General features: G+C 35.4%; 1 protein-coding gene across 8 annotated transcripts in view; it reads right to left on the bottom strand.

Annotated features, from left to right (window-relative positions):
* lmo7a (LIM domain 7a) overlaps nt 1–17,126 on the bottom strand; it is a 65,811-nt gene that overhangs the window by 1,209 nt on the left and 47,476 nt on the right. For 3 of the 8 annotated variants that reach the window (XM_073846068.1, XM_073846075.1, XM_073846074.1), the window contains 16 exons: nt 15,742–15,969; nt 15,289–15,403; nt 14,819–14,980; nt 13,294–13,469; nt 13,142–13,205; nt 12,729–12,785; nt 10,347–10,372; nt 10,098–10,205; nt 9,527–9,619; nt 7,859–8,235; nt 6,084–6,140; nt 5,864–5,919; nt 5,527–5,685; nt 3,961–4,150; nt 3,619–3,873; nt 2,385–2,493 (listed from right to left, as the gene is read on the bottom strand). In XM_073846068.1, coding sequence (XP_073702169.1) covers nt 2,385–2,493; nt 3,619–3,873; nt 3,961–4,150; nt 5,527–5,685; nt 5,864–5,919; nt 6,084–6,140; nt 7,859–8,235; nt 9,527–9,619; nt 10,098–10,205; nt 10,347–10,372; nt 12,729–12,785; nt 13,142–13,205; nt 13,294–13,469; nt 14,819–14,980; nt 15,289–15,403; nt 15,742–15,969 — 2,232 coding nt within the window. The remainder of the gene's footprint in view (nt 1–2,384; nt 2,494–3,618; nt 3,874–3,960; nt 4,151–5,526; nt 5,686–5,863; nt 5,920–6,083; nt 6,141–7,858; nt 8,236–9,526; nt 9,620–10,097; nt 10,206–10,346; nt 10,373–12,728; nt 12,786–13,141; nt 13,206–13,293; nt 13,470–14,818; nt 14,981–15,288; nt 15,404–15,741; nt 15,970–17,126) is intronic. The other 5 variants (XM_073846071.1, XM_073846070.1, XM_073846069.1 and 2 more) reach the window with 5 other exon arrangements.

Raw genomic sequence — 17,126 nt, forward strand, 5'->3', positions numbered from 1 at the left:
GAATAAATTCAGGAGAAAATTCAGTAAGAATGGAATTACACCCACTGACAGTGTCATTTATTTACAAACACTTGTCTGGGCTGTTTAAGCACGCAATTCATTATAGAAATGTGCTAAATGCATTATGCACGGTGCAAGTTCCCAGTTTTGAGTGCAATTTACAGTTGAGGCCAAAAGTTTACATCCCTCTTTCAGAATCTGCAAAATGTTAATTATTTTCCCAATTAATAGGGATGAATAAGGTATTTCACATAAAAGATGTTTACATATAGTCCACAAGAGAAATTTATAAAAAATGACCCAGTTCAAAAGTTTACACCCCCTTGATTCTTAATACTGTGCTGTTACCTGAGTGATCCACAGCTGTGTTTTTTTTTGTTTGGAGATAGTCCCTCATGAGTCATGAGTCCCTTGTTTGTCCGGAACAGTTAAACTGCCCGCTGCTCTTCAGAAAATCCTTCAGGTCCCACAAATTCTTTGGTTTTTCAGCATTTTTGTGTATTTGAACCCTTTTCACCAATGACTGTATTATTTTGAGATCCCTCTTTTCACACTGAGACGAACGCTCACTGATGCTCCAGAAAGAAAAATTACGCATTAGGAGCCGGGGGTTAAAAACTTTTGAACTGAAGGGAGATGTGTACACTTTTCTTATTTTGCCTAAAAATAATATATTTTCATTTAGTACTGCCCTTTAGAGGCTACAGAAGAAACTTGTTTCCCAGAAGACAAAATGAGTTAAATTTACCCTGATCTTCAAATTAAAAAAACTTATTGCATTGTGTTTGCTTCTAAAGCATTAGTGAGCGTTTGAACCTTCTGTAATAGTTGTCCTCAGTGTGAAAAGTTGGATCTCAAAATCATACAGTCATTGTTGGAAAGGGTTCAAATACACAAAAATGCTAGAAAGCCAAAGAATTTGTGGGACCTGAAGGATTTTTCTGAAGAACAGCAGGAAGTTAGCTGTTCAAGACAAACAAGGGACTCAACTATCACTAAATAAAAAACACAGCCGTAAATCATTCAAGTAAGAACACAGTATTAAGAATCAAGGGGATGTAAACTTTTGAACGGGGTAATTTTTATAAATTTTCTTCTGAGGACTATATACATATTTTATGTGAAATTTCTTATTCAGGTCAGTACTAAATAAACAATAACATGCATTTTGTATGATCCCTCTTACATTGGTAAAATAATTCACATTTTGCAGATTCTGAAAGGGAGATGTAAACTTTTGACCTCAACTGTATGGAAGATACAGCAGATTACTTCAATTTGGAGTACTTAACTAGGATCCAGACACCGAAATTGCACATTAAAATGCAAAAAGTGTGCTTGATCATAGAACATTTTTAAATATATGTCTCATTTGAACACTATTCTCCGCTACTTGATCATCATTTGATAAATTACACTTGTATGTACAAAAAAACTTGAACAGAATGGAGATGTGTACATTTTTCTTATTTTGCCGAAATATATATTTTTAATTAGTACTGCCCTTTAGAGGCTACAGAACAAATTTACATGTATCCCAGAAGATAAAATAAGTTAAATAACTTAAATGCATCAGTGAGCATTTGAACCTTCTGTAATAGTTATATATGAGTTCTTTTGTTCTCAGTGTGAAAAGATGGATCTCAAAATCCATCTACAAAAACATCTTTTGAATACAACTCTGAAGGCAAATAGTACTTTGATCTCATTGAATAAGGTGCAATCTATCATTCTATTCTAATTTGCCTATAACTTACGCTAGTTTACGCTAAAACTGGCACAGTGCTAAACCAGCGTATACATGATAAGCTACCTGATCTCATGACAAAAACAGACCTGTGGGCAAACAGTGAGCAGTTGTAATCGTTTTCGTACCAATTTCGGTACGAATTCCACGAAAAGAAAGCTAAAACGGCATGGTTGCTATTGCGTTTTACGTCACATTCGCTTTTGTTCATACTATCTAGTAGGTTTAGGTGTAGTGCAGATGGTATGTTATTATTTAAAACGTCACGGAGCATTAGAGTTATAGCGCCACTCAATGGACATTTGAAGTCAGAACTGCTGTGACATTCAAAATCAACGTCACATAATACGTATTGCATGTACGTTCATCTGGGAAAAAGAGAGAAACTCATTTGAGAGAAACAAATGACAGTCTTTTAGGAAAGAAAGATAAGTCACAAGGTAGTGCTGTCAGTGCTGTTATCCATGAAGCAGCTAGAACTGGCATTTTGATTCTCTGGGTTGACATTTTGATTGAGTTTATACGAGCAAAGAACAACTGATTAGAATAATCAGAAAAGCAGAGCAGAGCACATTAGTCAGGTTAGTCACTGAATGAAGCCAGGCTGTACCTGACCTCCGAGTAGCTGAACGCTCACCTTGAAACAACTCAAATGATAACAGAGCCCCAGGGACTCGATGATCATGGCTGCTCCTTTGCCCAGTGGTGTATTACACAACGAACATATTTTCCTGCCACTCACTGACCTAGATTACAGAAAACATCATCTGAAGCCCAGCAACATACACTTGCACAGCCCAGGGCTCATGTGGGGTGCAAACACATATTGAAGACAACAAGAATATGGGAGACACATTGGAATGGATAGATGGTACGGTTTAGATCAGTGGTTCTCAAATGGTTTGGTTTCATGAGCCTAAGACAGTATCAAAACTGTTTAGAATACAAAATGTCAACAACAATGAATTAAGGTGCGGTCACAATAGTAAAAATTCTGTAAAATTATACACGCATAGAAAGTCCACTGTTCATTGACAATAGTTAATAATTTTGACAATTTTTTAGTGAAAACATCTACCTATCCTTAGTGATGGGTACATAATCTAAATCAGATTCAGATTGCTCTGAATTGTCAAAACATCTTTTAAAATGCTTCCTGCGAATGCGAAAAATGCTAAAAAATTTAACCCACTTCAATTTTTTTTTATGACAGATGAAACATGATTGTCAAGGTAGGATTTTTTTTGTTGTTGCACACATTAAAGAACACAGTCACAGCTAGATCATTTAAGAACCAGGCAAATTTTCACCTGCTTTAAGACATGCTTTTTTTGGCCATTAATAATGGCGCAAATACTAGTAATTTGACGAACGCAAATGTTAGTAAATCACGTTGGGTGATTCATTTTAATACTCTCCTCCTATAAATTTTTCGTCTAAAAGGGAAACTCCCAAAAATGGCAAATTTAACAAGGTCAGACGCAAATTCTTCCCTTTTCAGTGCTAATTCTTCACTGTGTATTTTTAGTAAATCCTGACAGTACTATTTTAACGGCAAAAGACGGTTTGCGCTGACACAACTGTTAGTAAATCTGGCCTTAAGATTTGTCATAGATTTTTGTTTTGTCAATATAAGTGATTTTTTATTAATGCACTGTCGGGTTTCTTCATTTACATTTAATTTGTCTTTAAAAAATCTAGCACATGGCCTTTGACGTTGACAACAAAAAATATGGAAGGTGATAAGGCCTGAGGTGTGCAATCCAGAATTAACTTCATTTTACTATTCTACTATTACTGACCAACCAGTTGAGAACCACTGTTTTTGAGTGCTTATAGAACAATGACAATTGCCTTTTAGTGAGAAATACCTATTCCGTGGTGGAGCGTGAGACTCTGGTTCTGGTGTAGTTGCAGATGGGGACCAGGACGGCCTGAGGGAGCTCATGGACTGAGATGACTGCATGATTGCAGACCCTGGACGTCCACTCTGATACAATGAGGAGGAGCCAGAGAGGGACGAATGAGGCCGACTGTAGTCTGGTATGGACGAGGTGCTGTTAGATGTACTCCAAGATGATCTCCAAGAGGAATGAGGCATATCAAGGTTGTCAAGAGACTCGCCTCTGCAAGCAAAGTGAGTTTGTTAGTGTTTATGTTTGAAGATTTTATAACTTTGTCACAAAGTAAGAATAATGTTGGTCAATACTGACCTCCTGATGGGCAGATCAGTCGGTTCTTTGGCGGTGACACTGGCAGAGCTCTGCTGGCGAATCCAGCTCTTGTCTGTGTTCAAGGGAGTCTTCTTTCTCATTTCTTGAAGGATCTGCTGCCTCTCCAGCTCAGCCTGAGACAGAGGCTCTTTCTTATAGTCTCTACTGTACTCACCCAGACCACCGCTCGCTGCTCAAACCAACAACAGACAAAAATTACAAATTAATAACAAAATGACAAGTAGTTAATAGACTTGGTAGAGCATCAAGAGCAATTCATTTCAGATCATCTTCATTCGATTATATATAGTGGGGCCTGAATGTTTGAGACCACATTGGATACACTCTGAAAAATAAAGGTTCCATAAAGAACCTTTAACATCTGAAGAACCTTTCTGTTTCACATGCACAGATAATTTCTTTGTGGCGAAAGAAGGTTTTTTTGATTATAAAAAGGTAAGAAAGAGATGGTTCTTTAAAGAAAAGGGACTGAATGGTTCTTTGTGAAACCAAAAATGGTTCTTCTATGGAATCGCTGTAAAGACCCTTTTAAAGCACCTTTATTTTTAAGAGTGTACCTGCGATTCAAAATATAATGTAAACCTAGAAATAAACAAACTGTGTCAAACGGTGTCAACATTCTTGAGCATGAAAATATGTAATATATACATATATAAATATGTATGTGAGAGTGTGTGTGTGACACCCTGGACCACAAAACCAATCATAAGTGTAGATTTTTTTCTTAAATTATTTATACATTATCTGAAAGCTAAATAAATAAGCTTTCCATTGATCTGGAATCTGAGGGTGCAAAAAGATCAAAATACTGAGAAAATCGCCTTTAAAGTTGTCCAAATGAAATATTTATCAATGCATATTACTAATCAAAAATTAAGGTTTGATATATTTACAATAGGAAATTTACAAAATATCTTAATGGAACATGATCTTTACTTAATATCCTAATGAGGTTTTGGAATAAAAGAAATCTCGATAATTTTGACCCATAAAGTTTATTTTTGGCTATTGCTATTAAATATACCCATGCTACCTAGGACTGGTTTTGTGGTCCAGGGTCACATATATATTTTTCTATGTTAAAAACAATTTGTGCTGCTTAATATTTTTGTGGAAACTGTGATACTTTTTTCAGGATTTTTTTGATGAATAGAAAGTTCAAAACAGCATTTCTTTGAAACAGAATATTTCTGCAACAAGGAAAAAGTCTTTCCTGGCACTTTTGATCAGTTTTATCCATTCTTGCTGAATAAAAGAATTAATCACTTTAAAAAAAATCTTACTGACACCAAATTATAAGAACAAAATTATTACCAGAAAAAAAAAAAAAAAAAAAGAAAAGAGGCATTTTCACTAGTGGCCTCAGACTTTTGGACCCCACTGTTTTTATATTACAGTTTTAAAATCAAATGCGCACTGATCACGTGGACACAATCTCGATTACAGTTGATTTTGCTGACTTTGCATCTGTCGAATTTGCATAAATCAGGCAGAGCTGATTGATTGGTTAGGCTGATTGATTGGCGTGGGTCGAGCCGCGCCCACCTCTCTCTGGTTCTCTGTATTTCATGGCATTGAGGATGCTCCTCCTTTCAAGCTCTAGCTCACTCGCTGCCTGCTTTTTCTGGATCTGAGGGTTTTTCTTTCGCCTCAGTTCCTCTTCTAGCAGCCATCCTGCCAAACCCCTGTGTCTGCCGTACACACCTGTAGAGAGCCGCAGACTCTACAGCACCGACCTAACTCCAGCTGTTACAATGTGTGGCACACTGACACACGCTCTTGACACAATCTTTTACATAGTGCTGTGTCAGCGGCTTCGTATTCATCAAACAAACAATAGACACACAAAGGATTAGGAGCAAAGGATAAAAGCTGCACTCACCTTTAATATCTGGTTTTGCAACCTCATCAAGTTCTGGAGTAGATTTGGAAATTGATCTGCAAACCAAATTGGATGAAATAAGATTGCTCAGTTTGAAAAAACACAGATGAAAGATCTTATCAATGTAAAAATCCTATATGGATGAATAGCCTGAAAGCATTGCATTCATCTATGACTTTATTAAATACAAGTGTGAGTGCAAATAGCTTAGTCCTATTACCTGTGTGAGTAGGATAATTGAGGGTAAACATTGGTATAGCCAAAGGAGTCCACCTTACTGTGGCCAAACAGCAGAATCAGCACAGACAAGCAGATGTTCACACAGTCATGATTGAACAACATTAATAGAAGACAAATTAGTGTGGTTAATAATGCATGAGTAAAATAGAAGACTAGGGCTGGGAAGTATGAGCAAAATCTTTTGTATCACAGAAGTGGCATGTATCATCATGAAGTTATTGTTGCTGCAAAATGATGAAAAATTGTTTTACAATAACAGTTAATACACTAATATATTACTAAACTAAATCTAAACTAGATTACAATTTTTTTAAAAGCTGTTCTTTTGAACTTCCTATGCATCAGAGAATCCTGAATTTTTTAAAAATATTGTTTAACATTGATTAGAAAATAAAATGTTTCTTAAGCACCAAATAATCATATTAGAAATTTAGCTAGTTTTAGTGCCGCGCTTGATACTATAGATCATGACATACTCATAGATCGAAAACTTTACGACTATACAGGTATTCAAGAGCAGGCTTTAAGATAGTTTAGATCCTACTTATCTGACCGTTATAACTTTAATATGTTTATTTTAATAGGGAATCACCTCAATTAATGCCAGTAAAGTACAGAGTGCCACAAGGATCTGTTTTAGGCCCTCTGCTATTTTGAATATACATGTTGCTGCTAAGTAATGTTATTAGATTTATTAGATTTTAATAATTATTACTATTAAATAACCTTTTTGGTAACTCAACTTAAAGGTATTTTATCTTATTTCTATTTAAAATTATATATTTTTTTCATAACAAATGGGTGATAGGCCTGTCATCAGTGCAATAACAAAGACTAGAGAGTAAAACTAATTAATATAATTATAAAATGAACATAACCAGCTATATACTGTCAGTCATTTATACTTTTTAACTCAAGATTTTTTAACTCAATTTCAGTCATAATTTAAAGGAGATTAATTTACTCACTCCCTTATCATCCAAGATGTTCATGTCTTTCTTTCTTCAGTCGTATATAAATTGTTTCTTGAGGAAAACATTTCAGGAACATTCTCCATATAGTGGACTTCTATGGTGCCCGCAATTTTGAACTTCCAAAATGCAGTTTAAATGCAGCTTCAAAGGGCTCTAAATGAAACGATTGGTTATTTTATAAAAAAAAAAAAAAAAAAAAAGACAATTTATGTACTTTTTAACCTTAAATGCCCATCTTGTCTAGCTCTGTGATGTGCATGCGTACTCGGTGTATTCTGGTTCAAGGCAGTTAGGGAATTAGCATTTTTGGAAGTTCAAACTCGTGGGCACCATAGATGTCCACTATATAGGGAACATTCCTGAAATGTTTTCCTCAAGAACTGAAGACCAAAAGACATAAAGAATGACAATGGGGTGATTCAATTATCTGTAATTTAAAGTTTTGATCTTGTAAAATGAAATTACAGTGTATTTTATTACTGCAAAGCAGTCCTGCTCACTGACATACATGCCGACGCATAGGTATTGCAAATTTATAGTGTCATGCTGCCCAGCCCTAACACAGACAATGTTAGTTTAGTCAGGTTACTGTGGTATTTAAAGCAGTATTTGTCAAGCATGATATTCAGTGCCATCCTTGTTATTGTTTTCAAAGTAATCAAAACTGAAATGCATGCCTGAGAAAATTATGCATTCATATCAGTATGACAGATAATGAGAGACGAGACATGAATTATAGTAACCCAAACCAGGTAACGACTATTGAAATTACAAAACTCACTCTTGATCCTGAAACCTTCTCTGCTCTTCCAGTCGCCTCCTCTCCTCTTCTCGCCGATTCCTCTCTTTTTCCTGAAGCAGGCGCTCTTCCTCTTCTCTCTTCCTCCTCTGTTCCTCAAGGCGCTCTTGTTCCTCCCTCTTCCTCCTCTCTTCCTCTAAACGGAGCCTCTCCTGTTCTCTTTTTTTCCACTCTTCTTCTTCCCTCTTCTTCTTTTCTTCCTCAAGGCGCACTTGTTCCTCTCGCTTTCTCCTCTCTTCCTCTAAACGCAGCCTCTCCTCTTCTCTTTTTTTCCGCTCTTCTTGTTCTCTTGTTCTCTTCTCTTCCTCAAGGCGCTCTTGTTCCTCTCTTCTTCGCCTTTCTTCCTCTAAACGCAGCTGCTGTTTAACGGCAATCAAAGGATTTTTTAGTGTTTGATAGTGACAGTGTGATACGTTTATATACCCCCAGCCGTATGTGCTTGATGTGTACCATCTTAAAAAATAAATAAATAATAAATTGTCTGCAGGCCCTGGTGAAGGTAAAGGTGAAATAACAGACAAACTGCTGTTCAAAAGTTTGATCAGTAAGGTTTTTAATGTTTTAAAAGAATTCTCTTATTCTCATCAAGGCTGCATTTACTTAGTCAAAAATACAGGAAAAACTGCAATATTGTTACAGTTTAAAATAATGGTTTTCTATTTGAATGAGTTTTAAAATATAATTTATTCATGTGATTCAAAGCTGAATTTTCATCAGCCATTACGCCAGTCTTTAGTGTCACATGATCCTTCAGAAATTCATTATCAATGTTGGAAACAGTTGTGCTGCTTACCCCTATTTTCAGGATTAATGAATAAAAAATTTAAAAGGACAGCATTTATTGAAAATATAAATCTTTGCTTTCACTTTTTATCAATTTAACACATCCTTGGTGAAAGTGGGAATATTAAGCAGCTCAACTGTTTTCAACATTGATAATATATCAGCATATCAGAATGATTTCTGAAGAATCATGGGACACTGAAGATTGGAGTAATGATGCTGAAAGTTAAGCTTTGCATTACAGGAATAAAGTACATTTATATTCACATATAAATATATTTACAAAATATATTCACATAGAAAACTGTCATTTTACATTGAAATAATATTTCAAAATATTACATTTTTTTTCTGTATTTTTGATCAAATAAATGGAGCCTTGATGAGCATGAGAAACTTCTTTAAAAAACATTAAAAATCTTACTGATCGCAAACTTTTAAACAGCAGTGTACATACTGTATAACCCACAAGATAAAATAAAAATTTGCTGCAAAATTATCAAAAAAATTATTATTCTTATATGAATTTTTGAATTGTTAATTTCCTTATTTTTTATTTTATGTTACAATATTAATTGTCTCGTGGATGTGATCAAAGTCAAAGTCAACTTTAATGTCAATTTTGCCACATGTACAGGACATACAGAGAATTGAAATTGCGTTACTCTCAGACCCATGGTGCATACAAGTAACATTAAATACAAAGGTAGAATTAAAAAAAATATGAATAAATACAAATAAACATATAATATATAAAATGAAAAATAGAATATACAAGTGATCTAATTATTGTTGAGGTGTCCGTAAAAAACTGATCTGCATACAACAATGGTTATATTATAATAAAGAAATAAATATTACATATACCTCCTCATGTTTTTTGAAGCTCTCTTTCTGAACCTCTTGCTGTGCCTTTTTCCATTCCTCATCAAGTTTTTCCTGGTCCTTCTTGTACTTTTCCTGCAGCAAGCAGAGCAAGGGTAAAACAAAAGGGAGAGAAGATGAAAACAAAAAGAAAAGACTATTGATTTTAGCTAAACAATGCTTCAGAATTGCAAAATGCATAATTGCACTGTGCTTTTGTCATTCATTAACAAAACAATGAATTATTTTGCAAGCAATCTTCAGCAATCAAAATACAAATGTGCTGGATATGTAATAAACACACACACAAACAGAGAATAACACTGTGTTTTGCTAAATTAAAATGTCTATATTGTGCATGTCTAGTTCTGTATTCAGAAAACACAAGAATTAATCTGTTTGTATGCTAAAATTAGTAGAATAAAATGTATACTAGTTGAATTTGTTTCTACAATCTACTCGAAATACTCACCACAATTCACTTAAACCCTATACATGTTTATTTCATAACAATTACATTTAGTTCAGTAGCGTATAAAGCCAAATTCATGAGCACAGATGCTGTAATATTCACCTGCAGCAAACGCTCCTGCTCTTTCTGCCATTTCTCATTTCGTCTGCGCTCTTCTTCTGGGTCCCAGGACCAGCGTGTATTGGATGTAGTGATGGAGGGAACGGGCAGCTGCAGACATAGAACACTTTTAATTATTGGAGCCAACCATTGGCCAAATAAAACATCACACAAATCTTTTCGAAAAATGTGCATGATCACAAGCCACAAAACATCATATGCAAGCTAACAAACATTTAAAACACAACTTACATTTGATATTGCTGTATCAGATCCACCTGTAAAAAACAGCTACAATTAGATTCTTCTCAATAGATACATACATTGTAGTCTATATTTTGGATAGTATGAAGGGAAGAGATGAACAGCATTCCATTCCAAATATCTCATAAAATCTGTTAAAATAAGAAACCCATAATCCAACAGTTCCATAAATAAATGTTAAATTAGAACCCACATGCAATGGCTTGAATAAACAAACACATGCAAAGTCTTCAATAAATGAACCAAATGAATAATGCATAAACACCTTTGGCCAGTCTTCAAATGCAATGTCACATGCAGAAGCACTGGTTGTTAGTAAAACCAAACCCCACATCCATATGCAGCACAGCATGCACTATTCACATTCACAACACAATACCAACACACGCAACACTGATTACTCTTTCTTTCTCTGAGCTGCTTCTATAATCAGGGATATACAGCAAGACTGACTTGAGTGTGAGAATGTGGCACAGCCACATATTCATATTGTCTCATCCTGAATTCTTTCATTTATGCCTATGGGAAAAATTCTCTGATATTATATTAATTAGAGTGCTTTGTATGTTGGTATGGTTCCTGACATGCTGTCTTTAAGTGGTCTTTAAAAACATGACTGCATAAGAGAAAACGGGGGAGAAAACATTTAAGGTTTGTTCGCACTGACAGTGAAAAAGCAACTTAAGGTCAGCAATTTTTCAATAAGTTATCATGATTTGAGGTGATATAAGCAAAACAATTTAAAAAAGATCCAGTATTATTTTAGCATTACAGTCGAAGTCAAAAGTTTACATACACCTTGCAGAATCTACAAAATGTTAATTATTTTACAAAAATAAGAGGGATCATACAAAACCCATGTTATTTTTTATTTAGTACTGACCTGCATAAGATATTTCACATGAAAGACGTTTACATATAGTCCACAAGAGAAAATAATAGTTGAATTTTATAAAAATGACTCTGTCCAAAAGTTTGCACTCAATGCATTAAGGGGGGTGTATACTTTTGAACAGAATGAAGATGTGTACATTTTTCTTATTTTGCCTAAATATCTTTTTTTTTCATTTAGTACTGCCAAAGCTACAGAAGATACTTACATGATTTCCAGAAGACAAAATAAATTGCATTTACCCTGATCCTTAATGCAATCTTAATGCACTGTATTTCCTTATGAAGCATCAGTGAACATCTGAACCTTCTGTAATAGTTGCATAGTGTGAAAAGATGGATCTCAAAAGCATGTCTTTCCTGGTATTCAAACACAAACAAATGCTGAAAAAACAAAGAATTTGTGGGACCTGAAGAAATTTTTTTCTGAAGAACAGCAGGCAGTTTAACTGTTCAGGACAAACAAGGGACTCATAAACAACTATCACTAAACGAAAACAAAACAGAGCTGTGGATTATTCAGGTAACAACACAGTATTAAGAATCAAGTGTATGTAAACTTCTGAACAGGGTCATTATTTTTTCAACTATTTTCTCTTGTGGACTAAATGTAAATGTCTTTTTTGTGAAATATCTTATTCAGGCCAGTACTCAATAAAAAAACAACATGCATTTTGTATGATCCCTCTTATTTTGGTAAATAATTAACATTTTGCAGATTCTGCACGGTGTATGTAAACATTTGACTTCAACAGTTTTTATATACTGTTAAAGTATTCATTAATATTTAGAATTAGGTTTTATGTTGTACTTTCAGTTTGTTTTAATTTAGTTTTATGTTTTAGTAATTTTGCTACTGCTACTGGCATTTTTATTAGTTATTTATTTATTTTCATTTATTTTTTATTTTAGGTTTAGTCATTTAGTACCAAAACTTATTTCAGTAGTTGCCAAGGCAATATTTTCATTCAATTTTTGTTTTTTTTAGTCTGCTGTTCACAGAAAACTGAACTTGGAATTTATTTGTATGGACCATTTTTACTGTGCTTTTTATGTCCACTCTGAAGCCTGATAGCTTCAGCTCACAATAACTGTAATCACACTGAAAAGAGCATTGAAAATCAGCCTTCAAATGTTCTCCTTCTGACATAGTAGCTTTGGAAGAACATGAGGGTGAGTAAATGAAGGTGAACTATTCTGTCAATTTTCCTCTACTTTTAAAAGTACTCAGACTTATAGACAGCATGTCAGTGCTTGAGATGGAAGTGGACACTGCAAACTCAACCCCCCTTTACCACAGAGGTAGACCAGAGAACTGACTCTGAGCCCTGCAGAGGGAAGAGCACAGAGGTTATGAGGGGCTTCTGCTAGAGGGAGGAGGAGGAGGAGGATGGAAGGATGAAGACTTAGCAGTTTACCCACAGCCCCCGAAACACAAAGCCTGAACGCACCAGCACTGAACTGATGCTGTTCTGTTACCTTGTTCAAAAAACTCTGATCTCCTTTTTAAGTTTTTCAAAGTAATGGATTCAGATTCTACATGGGAGATAAAAATGTTAGAAGAAGTTGAATTTGTACAAAGGAAGAACGTTCCAGGCGCCTTGGAAAACTAGATTTAGCAATTAATTCTTAATTCACACTGCTTTCTTGTAGAAATGGAGGTAGAACATTTTTAGTTATATAAACATGTATTGCACTTTTTTTTTTTTACTTTTGGCTATCACACAGTTTTAAGTTAATCAAAAACAAGCATTCGTCTCAAGCTATTAAACAAGACTCATTTCCCCACAAATTTTCCACACACCAAGCATTTAATAAAACAAGCATAAAAACAATCTACAAAAAAGCTTCACAGAATGTTTTCAAGCAAGTAGCCGAAAAACATAATTTACCTTTACTATTCATACTCTCTGAATCCTCATGGAAACCACCATTTATCCCATTCAAACCATAATTCTGAGAAAAAAAAAAAAAGGTCATTTGTTTAGTAAAATACATCGAAATACCAAAGTAATATATAAGTGATTAATAATACTTTGCTCACATTGGCGGGCTGTGAGCTGACGTTCACAGTTTTCACGACCGTATCCTTGGTTTGTCGGGATGTGAAATCCAGGTTGGTGCTGTGGTATGGCTCAGAGGGACCTAGAGGATCCAGACTGGTCAGATTGATGGTCTTATGGCTTTTAAATGGAAGGGAAGGTAGGTCTCTGCCCCAGTCTGATTGTGGCATGTCGACAAAACCAATTAGCAAACTACGAAAACAGATGTACAACTACAGACAAAATACTTCTAAATAGTGGGGATGAAAGACAGACCACCTTTCCCTGCCATGCAGTCAGAATGAGCTCCACACACAACAGGTTTACCAGCTAGCTTACAGATGCCCTCTGATCTGGTCACAAACCATAAGCCTGATGGACTACTGACATTATAAAAACCACAAACTTTAGAAACTAAGATAATGAGAAATAATGCACACTGTTTAGGAGGAAATAAAAGCATCTACTGTAGACACCAGGCCAAGAAAAAGTAGACATCAAAGGAATAAATCACCCAAAAACGATTACTGTTACTATTACTGGTAAAAGGTGTTATTTCTTTCACTGGAACACAGAACTAAAAGATGTGTGCCAAAAATCAAATCAAATTAAATCTAATAAATAAAACAAAACAAAAAGTTGGAATTTAGTGCACACAAGTCATATGGACTTGTATGGTGTAAATGTTTTTAAGCATTTTTCTGTTTCACAGAAAAAACTAAAATATGAATAAATAATGACAGTATTTCATGTTTTGAGTGAACTTCTCCTTTAAAAGGTAAAAAAAGTGAAAAGGAAAACCAGCAACCAGAAAGCCAAACACACAATTGACAAACATAAGATGATATACACTACTTTATGTGCATATTACTACTATTGTATATTCAGACTTTAAAGGGATAGTTCAAAACTGAAAATTCTGCCATTAATTACTCGCCCTCATGTTGTTCCAAACCTGGAAGACCTCAAGGCCCAGAAAGGTAGTAAGAACATCGTTAAAATAGTCCATGTGACATCTGTGGTGCAACCTTCATTTTGTGAAGCTACGAGAATACTTTTTGTGTAAAGAAAAAACAAAAAATTTCGAATAAAGTTATTTTAGTTTTCTTTGCGCACAAAAAGTATTATCATAGCTTCATAAAATTACGGTTGAACCACAGATGGACTATTTATATGATGTCCTTACTACCTTTCTGGGATTTGGAGAATAGTTGTATTAGTAGTTGCATTGCTGTCTGTGCTGTCTATTTCATTCAAAATATCTTAATTTATGTTCTAAAGGTGAACAAAGGTCTTACGGGTTGGAAACAACATGAGGGTGAGTAATTAATGACAGAATTATAATTTTTGGGTGAACTATCCCTTTAACTACAGGGTCAACCAAGAACACAGGAACTTAGTCTGCTATATGTAGCAAAGTGTCTGGTAATGTTATTCCTGCTGCTTTTGGTTAAATTTTTCCAAGGCCTCTTGTGGTCATTACTCAAGTCTGAGAATGCTGAACTCAATGAGATGGCGTAGACTTACTATTCTTGCCATGTCTGCGGATGTCCATAAGCAGACTACCCTGCTGCAAGGCTTCCTCCATACTGTTCTTCCACTCCATGTAGCTCATGTCTGCCACCCTGTGGCCGTTAACTGTAAGGATCTCATCTCCAACCATTACTTGACCGAGCTCCGCTGGGCTGCCTTCTCACAAACATCCGACATACATAATCAAACATACAGGCAAAAATAAATAAATAAATAAAGCATATTAATCAAACGTTGTACACAAAACAAAACTTAAAAATTCTCAAAGGTCAACTACAGGCTCATCAGAATCAACCTAGAAAAAATCTGCCCTATATACTGTAGCAGCACATTTGCGTTTTATCAGCAGCAGATGCTCTCTGAAGCTGCAGGTAGAGCCTGTACTTCATGCTTCATTAATTTACTCTGCAGCACATGAGATCACTTTTGACACCTTTTTCTGAGGATTTTTACGGTTCTTTTACCTGGCACCACCGATTTGACACGGACGCCTGTGGAGTCCCAGTCGCTCTGGAAGCCAAAGTCCTGGCTGCTGTTGGGTTTCTGGTTCAGGCTGATCCGCATCTGACTGTAGTCCACCTAAAAGACACAGACAGGTCAGTTCTACACAGAAAATACACTGATTTCTATGTTAAATTTGACCCTGGACCACAAAACCAGTCATAAGGGTTGATTTTCTGAAATTGAGTAATAAGCTTTGAATAAATAAGCTTTCCATTGATGTATGGTTTGTTAAGATAGGACAATATTTGGCTGAGATACAACTATTTGAAAATCTGGAATCAGAGGGTGCAAAAAAAATCTAAATACTAACAAAATATCTGTGTATGGAATTTACTTTTGCTTTAGAAAACTGAATGTAGTTAGAATTAAAGTGTGTAGTTGATATTTGTGAGTTCAGGAGAGTCTTACTGTACCTCATTAGGAGGGATGAGCGGGGACGGAGATTTGGCCAGGGGGGACACCCTTCTGACCAGTGGGACAGGAGATGGGGCTTTCTCCTCTTCCTCATCCTCATCAGTGCTTTGCACAGGACTTTCCTGGGATATATCTTCATCTCTCATATATTGAGCATAGCGGTTGGAAACTGCTGTCTTCCTAAGGCTGTCTGTCTCTCCATTTGTGCGCTTAAGAGGGTCATCCACCTAAAATGTTTTTTAATACCACATAAGTATGCAATTCTATTCAAGGTATATTCATTCCTTGCTGTTTTAGTGAATAAAGCAGAATACATCATGACTGATCATTTTAACCAAGAGACACGTTTGGGTTAAATACCAAATAGCTCAGAGGAAGAGAGTGCAACATTCCCCCATCTACTTTTTAGTGGCCTTGATTTCTGAAGTATTTTGCCCCACTCATTTCTCTCAAAAGAATTTTAAAAATATCTCTGTGAGAGTTATAAGCAATTAACTAAAACAAACAGCTATGAGGTAAAACACAACATTACAAACTTTGATTTGAAGTAAAAAAAAAAAAGCATTTGAAAATTGAATGAATCAATGGCTTTAGTAGTTTGACAGCGTCAAGAGATTAACTCGATTACATCATTCTCAGTACTTTATGGGAGTCGGTGGCAGTGTTTCCAAGTCTGTGTTTTCCCTGCAGAATTAGGCTAATTTAACACTGTACATGAGATACAACCTGTGGGTTGATGTGACCTGAATAACATGATATTACTTAGCCCCTGGAATGTAAATTTTACCAAGGGAACCCACCAAAAAACATGCATTTTACCCCCCAGAATACGATTTTTACCAAGGGGACCACCCAAAATGCGACTGGGTTAGATTTAGGCTAGTTTTGAGTAGCAATTGGGTGGGTTTTGCTATTGTGCGCAGGCAATAAAGCATGCTTTTGGTGTTATTTGCTTCTTTCGGTTCCCTGATTTGTGGATAAATGATAATGCAGTTTGTCTCCAGGATTTCTGCTGTTAAACATGGCTATAGTGAAAAAGAGCATGGTTTAAAAACTTAAAATAATGCTAGCTGACAACAAAAGTGTATTTTTTTTTAAATTGAGATTTATATAGCATCTGAAAGCTGAATGAATAAGCTTTCTATTGATGCATGGTTTGTTACAGGAATGGTTTGGACAGGACAGTATTTGGCAGAGATATCTGAGATAGCAAAAAATCTAAATATTGAGAAAATATCCTTTAATGTTGTCCAAATTAAAGGAGAACTCCGGTGTGATTTTGACCTAAAGTGTATTGAATCATGATACCGAGTGTGAACGTACCTTGCATATCTCATCTCGTCTTGTCCACTGCTGTCCAAAATCTGGGGTCAGTTAGCCGATG

The sequence above is a fragment of the Garra rufa genome, chromosome 8 (genome assembly GCF_049309525.1).
Source record: "Garra rufa chromosome 8, GarRuf1.0, whole genome shotgun sequence".
Taxonomy (NCBI): domain Eukaryota; kingdom Metazoa; phylum Chordata; class Actinopteri; order Cypriniformes; family Cyprinidae; genus Garra; species Garra rufa.